The sequence below is a fragment of the Arachis hypogaea genome, chromosome 18 (assembly GCF_003086295.3).
Source record: "Arachis hypogaea cultivar Tifrunner chromosome 18, arahy.Tifrunner.gnm2.J5K5, whole genome shotgun sequence".
Classification (NCBI taxonomy): domain Eukaryota; kingdom Viridiplantae; phylum Streptophyta; class Magnoliopsida; order Fabales; family Fabaceae; genus Arachis; species Arachis hypogaea.
In genome coordinates, this window is record NC_092053.1 from 61,038,328 (window position 1) to 61,053,726 (window position 15,399).

Sequence of the window (15,399 nt, forward strand, 5' to 3'; positions counted from 1 at the left end):
TGCCTAGAGGGATCAAGAGAGTGTACTTAAATGATAAGGCTCGGCTTTGGCATCAAATCTTGAGTAACTTTGTGATGCCGAGTACTCACGAGACGGAGATCTCGGCTACCATGATCACCCTCCTTTGGTGTGTGCTGGAGGGTAAGGACATTTATCTGCCTCACTTTATCCGGCATTATATGGCCAGGGCCCACGTCCGAGGCACCCTCCCCTTTCCTTACTGGTTACACGGCTAGGCCGTCAGGCTGATGTGCCTTGGGAGGATGCCGATGAGAGACCACCAGCAGTGGACTGCAGGAAGATCATCCCACACAGCAGGAACTTCCTTGCTTTGGGATACAGACCACCACTTGTCACTGCTACTGATGAGACAGCCCCTCCGTCTGCTGAACCCTCTTCATCCACAGCTGCCCCAGCTGCCCCTGCTGCCACCACTGCACCTCCACCCGCCTCTGAGCTATTCTATCGCCTCGTGCACCATCTATTCCGCCAGCTTGATCAGATGGAGCGCCGTAACAGGCGCCGGTATGAGAGATTAGAGCGCCGCAGCAGGCGACGCTATTTCCATCTGAAGCTGATGATCAGACAGGGCGCCGACATCCCTTCCGAGCCCGACACCCCTTCAGAGCCATCAGAGGATGAGCACGAGGAGGAGGATGAGCACGAGGAGGAGCCTCATTCCCAGGCGGAGACTCATCAGCAGGCAGCCACAGAGCAGGCTGCCCCGCATCAGGAGGTTATGCACCAGATAGAGGCTGCAGATCCGGAGATCCCGCTCCAGTTCATCCCACCTCTACAGCAGCCAGACCCCAAGCCCACCACCACCACAGAGACCCCAGCTGCCATCCCTACCAGTGATGACACTCCTTCACACCAGGCTTGATTGAGCATCGAGGACGATGTTTCATTTTAAGTGTGGGGAGGTCGCCATCTCTGGCGTTTATTTTGGTGAACTACTACATACTTTTTCTTCTATTTTGGATATTTTTCTGTATTTTTCTCTTTTTCTTTTATTGTTATTTTTTGAGTACTTATACATTGCTACTTGTGTATTTTACTCTATTTTCTGCATTTTGCATCTTTAGTTCATACTTCATCCATTTAGTTTATTTTAGTTATTTAGTTTAGTTGGCAATTCTGATTTATTAGTGGATTAATTAGTATAGTTTACCCTTTTTAGCATAAGATAGTATAGTTTAAATAGAAAAATATAAAAAGGAAGTAAACTGAAAACTTTAACAGAATCAAAACAACCCACACCTTGTATATATAGCATTACATGTTAGTTGACAACATTTCATCAAGGAGGAACATTAAAACTTTAAAAGCTACCCTAAATAATTTTTTTTCAAGAGAATAATGGGAATTTTTAACTAAACCTGCATACAATATATGAATGATATATGATGCTTGAGTTAGAGAACACACAGCCTGTGAGTCTTGAGCTTAAATTGTATGGTTGCATTCAAACCATAATTTCATTTCTGTGTGTCACATTTCTTTTTATTCTGATGTTTTTTACTTTGCTTTAATCTATATGTCCAATTATAGAATATAGAATAGATACATACCAAGAGAATGATTGAGGCTATCATTTGATTTTAGCTCACTCATCCCAAATTAGCCTACCTTTTACATTACCCTTGTTAGCCCCTTTGAGCCTTTCAAAACCCCTTTATTCTATTTAGCCAAATTACTAGCCTTAAGCAGAAAAACAAAATAAAATCCCAAGTGAATCCTTGGTTAGCTTAAGATAGAAAATTATAAATAGAAGTTAAATGCGGGAAACCTTTTGGAACATGGGTAATAGAAACAAAAGGTAGAAAAGTAAAAGGGAATAAAATAAAATTTGGGAAGCATGCTCATGAGAAAATCTAAATGATTCAATTATCATGTGCATTAAAAAAAAATTTTAATTTTCAGCATCCAAATAAAAGGGGATACAAAAAAGAAAATTCCCCAATGAAAACAATGCACATGGAATAAAAATAAAAAGTAAAACATGAGCATGTTACAATAAGTGGGAAATTATGGAAAAATAGGTGAAGAAGTTTTATCTTGCTAAATATGTATGTTAGGTGAGATCTTAGTCTAATTAAAGATTCACTTATTAGCTCACTTAACCATATACATAAATCCTTACCTTTACCTTGGCCCCATTATAACCTTAATTAAGACCTCATGACTTTTTGGTATGACTATATTCTATAATTGTTGATTGGTTAGATGAAAAACAAAGCTGTAGAAATTAAGAATAAAAAGAAAAATAGAGTGAATAAACCCAATAAACACTGAGTGACTAGAGAGTAAACACAAAATCTAGTGAGGGTTCAATAACTCATCAACATATATCCGTGCTTAAAATTTACTAATTGTTTTGCAAGTTTGTACAATGTTTTCTTTCCCATCTCATTTGCTAAAGTACTTTATTATTTAAGGGTTGGCTATATATATATACACACAACTCCTTGAGAATGTGAATTAACTTAGCTACATGTAAGCTTTATATATGAGTGGATGAATTAGAACTGCATGACTCATTAGGTAGATGCATTTAGCATAGGTTGCATTTCATAACATTCCATCACTTTAACCATAATTATTTACCTTGGATTTAGCATGAGGACATGCTAGTGTTTAAGTGTGGGGAGGTTGATAAACCCATATTTCATGAGCTCTTTTATGCTTAATTTGAGTGATTTATACAATCCTTCACCTACTTATTCACATTAATTGCATGGTTTTACTTTCCCTTCCTTATTATGGGATGTAAATGAAAAACATGTTTCCTATGCTTTAGAATTAATTATTTTAATTACCTTTATTTCCATTCGATGCCGTGATTAGTGTGTTGAGTAGTTTCAGATTTTCTAAGGCAGAATGGCTTAAAGGATGAAAAAGGAAACATACTAAAATGGAAGGAGAAAGCAAAATGGAGCTTTAAAGAAACTGGTATCCATGCGATCGCATGGATGACGCGATCGCGTGCCAAGCACGAATCAGCAGCGACGCGGCCGCATAACTGACGCGACCGCGCGCCTTAAGCAGAACGCACATGATGCGGTCGCATGACTGACGCGACTGCGTGGCAAGAAAAAGCTCCAATTGACGCGACCGCGTGACCCACGTGGACGCGTGACAGAGGCCACGTACCAGAAATTGCAGAAAACACTCATAACGAGTTCTGAGGCCCTTTTTGGCCCAAATCTAAGTCTAGAAGGCATAGACCAGAGGTTATGAAGTGAGGGAATGCATCCATTCAAAGGGAGCTCGCATATTTTCACCTTTCAATGATTTAGAATTAGTTGAGAGGGAGATCTTCTCTCTCTCTCTTTTAGGATTTAGGATTTCTTCTTGTTTTAAGAGTAACTCTGGATCCAGGTTTAATTTTATTTTTTATATTGCTTCTCTTTATTTATTCCAACATTTGAATTGATTATTATTATTTATGAATTATTCCATGTTACGAATTTCTATTTGAATTAATGATAATTGAGGTATTTTCAGTTTATGATTGTTCTCTTTGACTTAAGTTACCATTGCTTCCCATCTAAGGATATTTTTACTATTATTCCAGCAACTTTACTTTTTCCCCTTTTGGTTCTGGTTAAGAATTTAGTAACTCAACAGTTATTAAACTCAATACAATTGATAATCGTGATCTTGCTGATTGAGCTGAACTTAAATAATCCCAACCTTTTCTTAGGAAATAATTAGGATTCAAAGGTCAACTTAATTAGTCCTTTGACTTTCCCTTACCCTGGTAAAGGTTGACCAAGTGGAGTTTAGATTCAACTTTCATTATTGTTGAGAGAGATAACTATGTTGGACCTCTAATTTCTCTACCTTGCTAAAAGTTGCTTTACAGTTATTATTTATTCTTAATTGCCACTTAATTCACTCGTCATTTAAATTACTTGCTTTTCACCTTCTAAACCCCGATTACAACCTTTATAGCCAATAATAAGAACACACTTCCTCGCAGTTCCTTGAGAAGACGACCCGAGGTTCGAATACTCGGTTAATAATTTTTAAAGGGGTTTGTTACTTGTGACACCCAACACGTTTGTACGAAGGGATTTTTGCCGGTTTAGAAACTATATCTACAACGCAACCGTTTCTATGAATTTCTTTACTGGTAGAAATCCTGACGTCAGCGGCCAAGGTATGGTTTCATTCTCCTCTATGTAATATGTAATATCACTGGACACTTAAGCTAGTTGACCTTAAGATAGGTTGAAAGATGTGATTGTATGATTAATTGTATATAAATGTATGCTTGATGAAGGTTTGGATGTAGGATGAATGGGTTTGAATGTGATGCTATACATATTGTTAGATGATGATTATGGATGAATTGGGTTAGTGGGTGTTGAGATTTGGAGATGGATGTTGATGATGATTTTGACTGTTGGTTATTGTGGTTGATGATGATTGTTGAGACTTATTGGTGTTGATGAGTTTTATGATGGATTTGGTTAATGTTAGATATTGTTTGGTAATAATTACTGGAATTGATGAGGATTTATTTTGGTTGTTGAGGTTGTTGTTGGTTGATGATGATTATGTGTGTGGATTTATGATTGAATTGGAAATTATGGATAAGTAGTGAGATATGGTGTAATGGTTGAGTAATTTAGGTGTAAAATTGAGAAGAATGATATAAAATGGTAAAATGTTGGGTGTGGTAGTGTTTTATGATGATTAAGCAGGTTTTGATTTGGTTTTGAATTTAGTTGGTTAAAATTGAGGTTTTGAGGTTTTTGGTAAAAATAGATTTTTGGTGAACTTTGGCGGATCATAACTTGAGCCTCAATTTTCAAAATTTGTTGAAATTTGCTTTAAATTAAAGTTCATTGAAAAATATTTAAATGGATATGAAGTTTTATAGGAAATGGATTTTTGTAGAAGAAGTTATGATCATTCAAAGTTTGGTGTCAAAATCTGAATTCTGTGCATGCTGCAGAATTTGTGATTTCTGGTTTGTGTGCGCACGCACAGCCTTGTGCGTACGCACACCCCTGTGAGCTTTTAAACATGTGGGCACGCATAGCATTATGCGCATGCACACATAGGAGAAGGCTTGCTGATGAGAGTGCTAGCACGACCTGTGCGCACACACAACCAACGAAGTTTTGCAACCTGTGCGCACGCACACGTTAGAAGGTGCACTCTGTTGAGGGCGTTCGCACGCCTTGTGCGGATGAACCGAGTTAAAAATTTTACTACCTGTGCGTACGCACATGCCCTGTTTTTCAACTAAAATTCTGTTTTTAACTATTTCATCTTCCCAACAAGCTTGTGAACTTCTGTGACACCTATTTAAGACTCTTTGCCTTATTTTCGGGTACCAAAACAATGGAAAGCTCCTAGAAGATTTAATTTTAGGTTTCTGGTGTATTGAGGATGAGTTTGGTTGGAAGAGAAGGAAGAGTAGTGAACTTGGTGATTACTGACAACGAATTGAGAAGCTGATGAACCAGTGAGTTCGGGATGGAATTAAGAACTGATGATGGTTATTATGAGCTTGATGGATATTAAAGGAAAGTGTGCCAGGCACTATATCCTTGGAATGTTGAGAATTGGTAATTGAAAATGATTTGAGATGAGAAATGGTGATGACTGGTGATGATTTGAGGTCGATGGACAATGGTTGAGATGAGTCGAGGACTAGGAGTTGTAATGGTGAAATTATTGGATTATATGAGAGTGTGCGGGGTCTATATCCCTGGCGTAGCAGATTCCTCTGCTGTATGAGTAGATATTGTTGAGAGTGTGCAGGGCCTATATCCCTGGCGTAGCAGATTTCTCTGCTGCATGAGTTGTTGTTGTTTCTTTCTCTGCTGCATGAAGTGTGCGGGGCCTATATCCCTGGCGTAGTAGACTCCCTACTACATGAGTGCAGGATACTATATCTCTAGCGTAGCAGATTCACTGTTGCATGAGTGTGCAGGCACTATATCCCTGGCGTGGTAGAAAAGGCTACATCCAAGAGGATATGTCGGATTGGCATTTACGAACCGACAAGTGATATCACGAGCCAATAGGACAGGCATTCATCATATGCATTTCTTATATGCTTGTTTGCTTTGATTACTTGAGTTTGTCTAATTGTATAATATGCCTACTTGCTTCTTGAATTAACTGTGATATATGAATATTACCTGTGTTTTACTTGATTGCATTATCTGTGACTGTCTGGTGCTGAGGAGGTTAGGTAGGCGGTGGAGATGGGATCACACAGAGGGTAGGTTGGTGAAGGCTGTGGGACAGCGGTGACTAGTTTTAGTTAGAAATCCCTTAATATTAAATACCTTATCTATTATTTACGGTTTAAGTTATTTATTTTGTTAAGCTTGAATATCTGTTTGGTATGAAGTTCTAGGATTGCCTCTGGCGTCCCGGGGTCTTACATCTTACATTACTCGGTACTGTTACCATACTAAGAACCTCTGGTTCTCATTCCATACGTTGTTGTTATTTTTCAGATGCAGGTCGCAACCTACCTCAGTGAGTTGCTTGATGGTAGCAGAGTGGAGGATCTTATTCTATTTTGTTGTTAGTAGGGTTATTTTGAATTGTACTCTCACTTTTGTATTTATTTTTGCCTTAGAGGCTTACTTTGGGAGTGATATTCTGTATAAGCTGTTTACTTTCAAAACTCTGTATGTCAGTATTTAACTAGTCGGCCCAAATTCTGCGGGCTAGGCTAGTATCTTATGATTATTATACTATATATATATGTACTGGATGTCTCCGGTACGGATTCAGAGATGGATCGGGAACTTGCGGGTCGAAGCAGATGCCGGATTGTTTTAACTGGAGCAATGGGGGGAGGTACCTGCAAAGACACTCCGACGCTCAAGTCAGAATGGATCTAAGAGGTATAAGGTGTGAGGAATGAATGAATACCTAGAGGGACTTGGGTCCTCTTATTTATAGGTGATGGTGGTTATCTTATCTTATCTTGTTTGGTTAAGATAAGGGAGACGTTTGTATTCGAAAGTCGGTTAGGAGTCCTAGAGAGCCGGCTTTGGTCCTTCTAGAAGAACCTGGCGGGTCGGACCCGGGTAACTGGGTTCAGGTTTGTTCCCGGGTCGTGGATCCGTGGGTCAGATCCGTAACAGTTGCCTCCGCAGCGGGAGAGCGAGCAAGGTCGGTCTGTCGTCGGGAGAGCGAGCAAGGTCGGCCCTAGTCTTGATGGTCGTTTTGAGGATTTGTCTGGCCATTTTGGCCTTGACGTGTCTCTTCCGTGCTCGATGCGCCTGTTGCATTTTTCGAGGCGTTCTTTATTGGTTTCTCCTTCCAAGGGGGCATTTATTGTGAGGGAACATTTTCTAGGTGTCTTTTCCTTTATTGCCCCTATGCGCCCTTTTATAATTTAGGGTTATTTGCGTCTTTTCTTTGCCCCTTTTGAAACCGTTTTGGCTTTCCACTTCACTTCCCTCGTTCATTTCATTTTCTTTTCGTTCTCTCTTCTGAAAAATTCTCCTTCTCTCTGTGGTGCTCTCTGGTGTTTCTTCGAGTTGCTGCTTCTGCTTCTCAAGCTTTTTCCAGGCTCTTTTTCTGCATTATCAGGTTGGCATGCTTCGTTCTTTTTGTTTTTGTTTTTGTGGTGTATCTGTTGTTCTGTATTTGCCATGCGTTATTTTGCCATTTTTTTTCTTTCATGCTGCATTCGTGTTTTTTAGGTGGTGGTATTCGTGTTTGAAGGGGCTGAGCACCGCCATGTTGATTCGATAATAGGTAGTAGGTTTTTGTCTTCCTTGCTTCTGCGTAGGGTTAGTAGGCTGATAGTGGTGCTCCTCCCTATTTTAGGTATGCACCGGCGGAGGAGTGAGGGTGTGGGTACTCCGATAGCCCCTTCCAGGGGCATCCCCACTCGCTACACTTGGGTGACTAGCGATGTGTGGGGCGTTCCGTCGCGGATGACGGAGGCCGATCTTCAGAGGCTCCGTGATCAGGGGGCGATTTGTGGCGGCGGCGACGCGGAGCGGCAGTACGAGCTTGCCCTCCCAGATGCCGATGAGCGTGTTTGCTATTTGAACCTCGATTCGCCCACTGTGCCGGACTGGATGTGGGTTTATGAGTCAATGTTCACTCGGCTCGGCGTGCGATTTCCTTTTTCGCCATTTGTTCAGGACTTGCTGAGTCGGTGTTCCGTGGCGCCGTCTCAGCTCCATCTGAATAGCTGGGCCGCCGTCCGGTCTTTTGAGCTGGTGTGTCAGTATCTCGATCTTCCGGCCTCTGTTCCTGTGTTTCTCTTTCTTTTCTTATGCACTCTTCCGACTAAGGAGGGGAAGCATAAGAAAGGGTATATGTCGTTCCGGGCTCAACCTCATCGCCGTATTTTTGGTTTGTTTGAGGATTCTTTTCATGGTTTCAAGAGGGAGTATTTTAAAGTACGCCCTGTCCAGGGGCATCATCCATTTTGGCTGACGTTAGAGGGCGAGCACCAGTTTCCGACCTATTGGAATTTCGGTGCTGGGCCGTCGGTTTTGACTAAGGTTACTTATGATGGTTTGTCTCCCGAGGATAAGGACATTGCTAGTGTCTTTTGGCATTTGTTTGGCGAGCACCCGTTAAATCCTCGAGACGTCATGGGGGATCTTGAGGCTTGTCGGACGTATATTGGTATGTGGCTGTCTCTTTCTTGGTTTTCATGTTTGTTCTCCTAATTTTGTAACTTGATTTTTCTTTGGTTTCTTTCAGCTGAGATGGCTGACGGTTTGACTTCTCTGGCACGGCTGAAGGCAGCGATGGATCGGGAGGAGGGATCGTCGTCTCCTGCTACCCCTGTCTCTAATCCCGCTGTGGATTCTCAGGCTATTTCTCAGGAGGTGGTTTCGTCGTGGGTGAGGGCCGACGCTCGGGCTTCGCCTGGTCTCGTGAACTCGCCTGAAGTCATTGTGGTCACGGCTGTCAAGGCTTCTTGGAAGAGAAAGAGGCCTGAGGAACCTAGCAGCAAGACTTTTGAGGAGGAGGGTGCTGTGCCCAGTGTGATGGATCGACGTTTTGATGCTTCGGGGTTCATAGATCAGCACTTGATGCCTGGCACAGAGCCATTTTTTGATGATTGTGATGTTTCGTTCCAGGCTAAGTCGGTGTATCGTGCCCTCCTCCGATCTGCTGTTGTTGTTCGGAAGGCTGAGCCAGTGATGGCTCAGGTCGGTTTGTTGGACAAGAAGCTCCGTCATTCGCAAGCTGAGGTGGCTAAGTTGAAAGAGCAGCTCGAGGCTGCCGAGGTAGCGAGGGAGAAGGCAGTGAAGTCTTCCAAGGAAGCTGGGGCGGAGATCCTCCGTCTTTCTGAGGTCGAGACTTCACTTCTTTCCCAACTGGGCGCGGAGCGACAACGGGCTTCCGACGCGGGTTCTCAGGCTGCCGTGCTTCTTGGCGAGCTGGAAGTTTTGAAGGCTGAAGTTGCTGCCCCGAAGAAGGAGAAGACGGAGTTGTTGGCTGATGCTAAGAGTGCGATCGTTGCCACCGAGGAGACGATGAGGGCTCAGGCTTTGGTGTTGGCTCCGGGTGTGGACGTGTCTGTGATGGGGGCTTTCAAGACCGTCCGTGATGGCCGAATTCTTGACCTTGAGTAATTTTATATCTTGTAATTTTAGTTTGCTTTGAACTTAGTCTTTGTTTTGGATATTTGGTTGGCCGTGGGCCGTGTATTTGGTATGTTTTGAACTCTGGGTTGTGCCATCGCGGCCGCTTATAGTTTGCTTTCTTTTTAATGACTCGTGTGGCCGTTCGGGCTTTATGTTTATTTTGAGCCGTTATATCTTTAAGCCGTCGTGACTTAGGACCTTTAGTAGGCCGCTAGTGTTTGGGGATATCCGTTTGTTAGGCCCGAGGGTGATCAATTCTTGGTGTTTGTGGCTGTGTTTCTATTCCATTTTGGGAGGTAGAAGGGGGAAGGGTAGAACATAGTGGAATTTTATTTGGGCCTCGTTAAAACCCTCTGTGATGGCGGGAAAGAGTACCCGAGTTTAATACTTTAATTTAAACAAGGAAAACAAATGTAGTAAAGAGGTAAAATCTGAGTAAAAGGAAATTGAAAAAGACAAGGGAGGACCTATGGCGGTCAATCTAAGTGTAGTAGCATCGCAAATTGGCGGCGTTCCATGTTCTCAGAATTTCGTCGCCGTTAAGTCGTTTGAGCTTGTACGCTCCCCTTCCGATTGTGGCTTTGATTCTGTATGGTCCTTCCCAATTGGGGGTGAGTTTCCCTTCCCCTGGGGTCGGGGCTCCGATGTCGTTTCGTCGTAGAACGAGGTCGTCGGGCGCAAATTCTCGTTTGATGACGCTGTGGTTGTATCTTAAGCTGATTCTTTGTTTAAGGGCTAGCTCTTTGACATGGGCTATGCTTCTTTCTTCGTCGATGAGGTCTCGTTCTGCTTCCTCGTCGTTACCTTCGACCGTTTTCCTGGGGCTTGGGTCTCCTATCTCCACTAGGACGACGGCCTCCACTCCGTATGTTAATCGGAAAGGGGTTTCCCCTGTGGTCGTTTGGGGAGTGGTTCGGTATGACCATAGGACCGATCTGAGTTCGTCGGCCCATATTCCTTTGGCTTCATCGAGCCGTTTCTTGAGTCCTTTGATGATTATTTTGTTTGCGAATTCCACCTGTCCGTTTGTTTGGGGGTGTTCTACCGAGCTGAAGCGGTGGGCTATACGTAGTCTCATTAATTTGACACAAACAAAAGTCGTTGTAGGTAAGGAATTTCACAAAATATTTACGTTGCAAGTATAGCTCCAAACCAACAAACAACTCTCGCATCAAATTAAATTTTAGGTTGTCACAAATAACAAACCCCAAATAAGAAATAACCGGAGTATTTTGGACTCTGGGTCATCTCACAAGGAATTGCAATAAAGTGTTTGATTATTGGCTATGAAAAGGGGGTAAGGGGTTTTTTTTTATTGGTGAGAGGGCAAGAAAATTTAAATGACAAGAAAAGTAAAGAATGCAATTAAAGGAAGAAATTAATAAAGAGAGACATTCATGGCAAAGATTGAGATCATAGGCTTTCTATCCTAGTCATGCAATGATTAATTCATCTTATTTAGTCAACTCCAACACAAAGGGAGAAGGTCAAACAAGACTAATCAATCATACTACAATAATAAACAAGAATTTATCTCATTACGTCATCTCCGTCGATTGAGGAAGGTATCATGTTATCCTCACACTCGGAGAAAGTCTAATAAGACTAGCTAATCTCAATCCAAAAGTCCTAATCAACTTACTAATTTAATTAGCAAAAGATTAGCGTCAATGGAAACAATATTCCAAAAGTCCTAATCAACTCACTAATTTAATTAGCAAAAGATTAGCGTTAATGGAAACAATATTAGCTAACAACTCTAGATCACCAACATGAGTTGGGTTTTCATGACTCAAGATTGCCCAATCACTCTTTCCAAGCCAAGAATGCTCAAAATCTACTCTAACATCCTTCCAAGCATTTGATCAAACACTTGGTGGGTACTGATGCCAAGGCATCTTAGGCTAGTTTCACTAGCATTTTTCTGTTAGTTTTAGTTGTTTTATGCATTTTCTTGAGCTTAAAGTAACCAAGAATGGTTAAAATGAGAACAAAGCAATGAACCATCCAAACAGTATGATTTTGATGCAAATTCCATGAGTTTTTAGTTATATTACTTGAATGCTATTAATGGAAGATTTCTCATGAAATTTTGCAAGACTTTGATGCAATTGTTTGGATGATTTCAGGGAAGAAGAGGCTAAGCAAGGAAGCAACAAAATCAATAAAGGAAGCTTGAATATCACATGTGGAGTTTAAGTTCCAGTTTAAGCCTAAACTGGAGCTTAAACGCCAGAATCAGGAAGGCTAAGAAATGCTGAAATTGAAGTTTAACCTCCAGTTTAACCTTAAACTGGAGGTTAAACGCCAGAATGGGAAAAGCACCAGGGAGCCATTTCCACGTTTAAGCTCCAGTTTGACCTCAAACTGGAGCTTAAACGTGTTCGACCAAGTTTTCTCCTCCAGGGTTGCTCTCTCCATTTCCACGTTTAAGCTCCAGTTTGACCTCAAACTGGAGCTTAAACGTGTTCGACACCTCCAGGGCTACCCTTCTAAGCTTCCACGTTTAACCTCCAGTTTAACCTTAAACTGGAGGTTAAACGTGTTCGACCTCCAGGATGCCTCCTTCCATTTCCACGTTTAACCTCCAGTTTAACCTTAAACTGGAGGTTAAACGTGTTCGACACCTCCAGGGCTACCCTTCTAAGCTTCCACGTTTAACCTCCAGTTTAACCTTAAACTGGAGGTTAAACGTGTTCGACCTCCAGGATGCCTCCTTCCATTTCCACGTTTAACCTCCAGTTTAACCTTAAACTGGAGGTTAAACGTGTTCGACCTCCAGGGCTGCCCTTCCTATATCCATGTTTAAGCTTCAGTTTAACCTTAAACTGAAGCTTAAACGTGTTCGACTACATGACTCTCCAGGGCTGCCTTCTTCCATTTCCACGTTTAAGCTTCAGTTTAACCTTAAACTGAAGCTTAAACGTGCCTCTACAAAAGGCTTCACTGGAAGTGTCTGGCGTTTAAGCTGTAGTTTAAGCTTAAACTGCAACTTAAACGCCACTCTTGGAAAAGGTTTCTGGGCCAAAAATATTGCGGTTTAAGTTAGTCTTTGAGCACAAACATTAACTTAAACTTACTCTGGCATGAAACCCAATTGAATATCATGGTTTATGGGACTGGGCCTGAAGGATTGATGAGTCTGAAATTTCAATTTGTTGAGTCATGTGTCATTATTTGATTATCACTAAGTTGGCTCAATGAATGTTACAGAATTTGGATCAGCAGCCTCATCAAGATTATGGATCATAAACCCAAAGCAAAAGGAAAGCAGGGAGAGGCCTCAAAGCCCAAGAAACACAACAGAAGCTCAATATAGAAAGTGTATAAATAGGATAGAATTTAAGTTAGAGAGGGACTTTTGGAACTTTTACTTTTGCATTTAGCTAGTTTTCATTTCTTTGTAATTGAATTCCGAGCTATGACTCACTAAACCCCCTTTCATTGGGTTAGGGAGCTCTATTGTAATTCAATGAATCAATAATAGTTTATCTTCTTCTTCAATCTTTTCTCTTGAATTTTGTTAGAAAGCTTCTCGATCTAATTCCATTGGGTAGTTGTCTTGGGAAAGAAACTACCCATAATTGGAATCCTTCGGAACCTTGGGAAAGGAATGGAGGATTCATGCTAGAGAAGCTTTCTCACAGTGAATTGGATTGGGGTTTGGATGGATATTGTGACATGTAATCCTACCAAATTGTGGTTCATGAAACTGTGTGGTATAATCAGTGATCGAGCATCATCTTTTCTTATGAACATTTAAACCAAGGGATTGGGAATTTGTTTGTTTTTAGAGAGAATTGGTGAGCCAAGGGATTGGGATCCAATCATATAAGATTGCCAAGCAAAATTCAATGAATGCATTGGTTGAGGAAGAGATATACATGTTTTGATTCGGAGATCTCAATATCTCCTAACACCCAATGAATTCCCCATTTCTGATTTCCACTTTCTCTTTACATTCTGCAACTCAATTTATGCAATCACCCCCATTCCCTTTTAATTTCAGCAATTTAGCTTCTGCTCTTTAATTCATGCAATTTAAGATTCCGCCATTTCAATTTCTTGTCATTTACTTTTCCTGCCAATTTTACATTCCGCAATTCTCATCTAAATCTTGATTCCGCTCAACTAGAACACACTTCTAATCCGAATTGCTCACTCAACCAATCCTTGTGGGATTCGACCTCACTCTATTGTGAGTTTTTACTTGACGATAACCGGTGCACTTGCCGGAAGGAATTTTGCCGATCGTGCAATTTCCTAAATCGTAGCATAACTAGTTTATGCGCATCAAGTTTATGGCACCGTTGCCGGGGATTGGTTTTCGATTGACAATTCTCAAATTGGAAGTTAACTAGATTGAGCATTTTTTTTTGTTTTGATTAATTCAGTACAAGTTACTTGTTGAATTTTAATTTCTGCACTCTGTTACATGCTTTCTTTCTTTATGCCTTTAAATTCAAGCAACTAACCCACTGACTCACTAACTGTTTGAATTAATTCCTCAATTGCTCTAACCATACTCTTCCATTAACCAAGAGTATTTCACTTGTTTGTTGCCTGTGCTGTGTTCTTGTATGACAGGTAGGAGAGGAGAGACATCAACTCCTCCATATACCGAACCAGAGAGGACCCTTCATAGACTTAGAAGGGAAGCAAGAGGGAAGAGAGTACTGGGAGAAGAAGAATCTGAAGGAGAATCTGAGGACAATTTTGAGGAAGCTCTAGATCTCAACATGGATAGAGAAGTTCACAACCATGAGAGAGCTGATGGAAACAATGCCATTCCTGAGAGGAGGGTTCTTAGTTCATACATAAACCCAACCTCTGGGAATTGTGGTAGCAGCATTCAGAAACCACCCATTCAGGCCAACAATTTTGAACTCAAACCACAGCTAATATCACTTGTGGAGAATCATTGTTCATTTGGTGGGAGTGCTAATGAAGATCCCAACCAACATCTCACAAAATTCCTGAGAATTTGTGACACTGTGAAGTCCAATGGAGTCCAGGAAGATGCCTATAAACTGCTTTTGTTCCCATTTTCACTTAGGGACAAAGCAGCTAAGTGGCTGGAATCATTCCCAAGGGGGAGTCTAACAACATGGGATGAGGTGGAAAGCAAGTTTCTGGCACGTTTCTACCCCCCACAAAAGGTCAATAGGCTTCGATCTGAGGTTCAGACTTTTAGACAACAAGATGGTGAAACTCTCTACGAGGCATGGGAGAGATTCAAGGATTTGACAAGGAAATGCCCACCAGACATGTTCCATGATTGGGTGCAATTGCATATTTTCTATGATGGACTGTCTTATGAATCAAGGAAGGCTGTAGACCATTCATCAGGAGGTTCATTGAACAGGAAAAAGACTGTGGAAGAAGCCATTGAAGTGATTGAGACAGTGGCTGAGAATGAGTACTACTATGCATCAGAGAGGCACAACACTAAGGGAGTCATGGAGCTGAACCATGTTGATACAATTCTAGCCCAAAACAAGGTGTTTGCCAAGCAACTAGCAGAGCTTACCAGGCAATTAGAAACAAAGCAAGTAGCTGCAATACACACACAAGATCAAGAGGAAGTAAGCATTGAAGGAGGTGATTGGGAAGAGGCCAACTATGTGGGAAACCAACAAAGGCAATCATATGATCCACATTCCAACACTTACAACCCAGGATGGAAAAATCACCCAAACTTTGGGTGGGGGAACCAACAAACCCAACCACAAAACCACAAACCTTACAACCACAACCAACATAACAATTCCACATACCAAAACTCCAACCAAAG

At 41.6% G+C, this 15,399-nt stretch overlaps 1 protein-coding gene and 1 non-coding gene across 2 annotated transcripts; both read right to left on the reverse strand.

Annotated features, from left to right (window-relative positions):
- Window positions 1-10,086: 10,086 nt before the first annotated feature.
- On the reverse strand, window positions 10,087-10,683 carry LOC140181379 (uncharacterized). The gene has a single exon (XM_072224930.1). It carries the CDS (start codon window positions 10,681-10,683, stop codon window positions 10,087-10,089), a length of 597 nt encoding a protein of 198 aa, XP_072081031.1.
- Window positions 10,684-14,770: 4,087 nt separating this feature from the next.
- LOC112774047 (small nucleolar RNA R71) lies at window positions 14,771-14,874 on the reverse strand. The gene has a single exon (XR_003188560.1). It is a non-coding gene; the product is annotated as a small nucleolar RNA R71 (small nucleolar RNA).
- Between the last annotated feature and the right edge of the window lie 525 nt (window positions 14,875-15,399).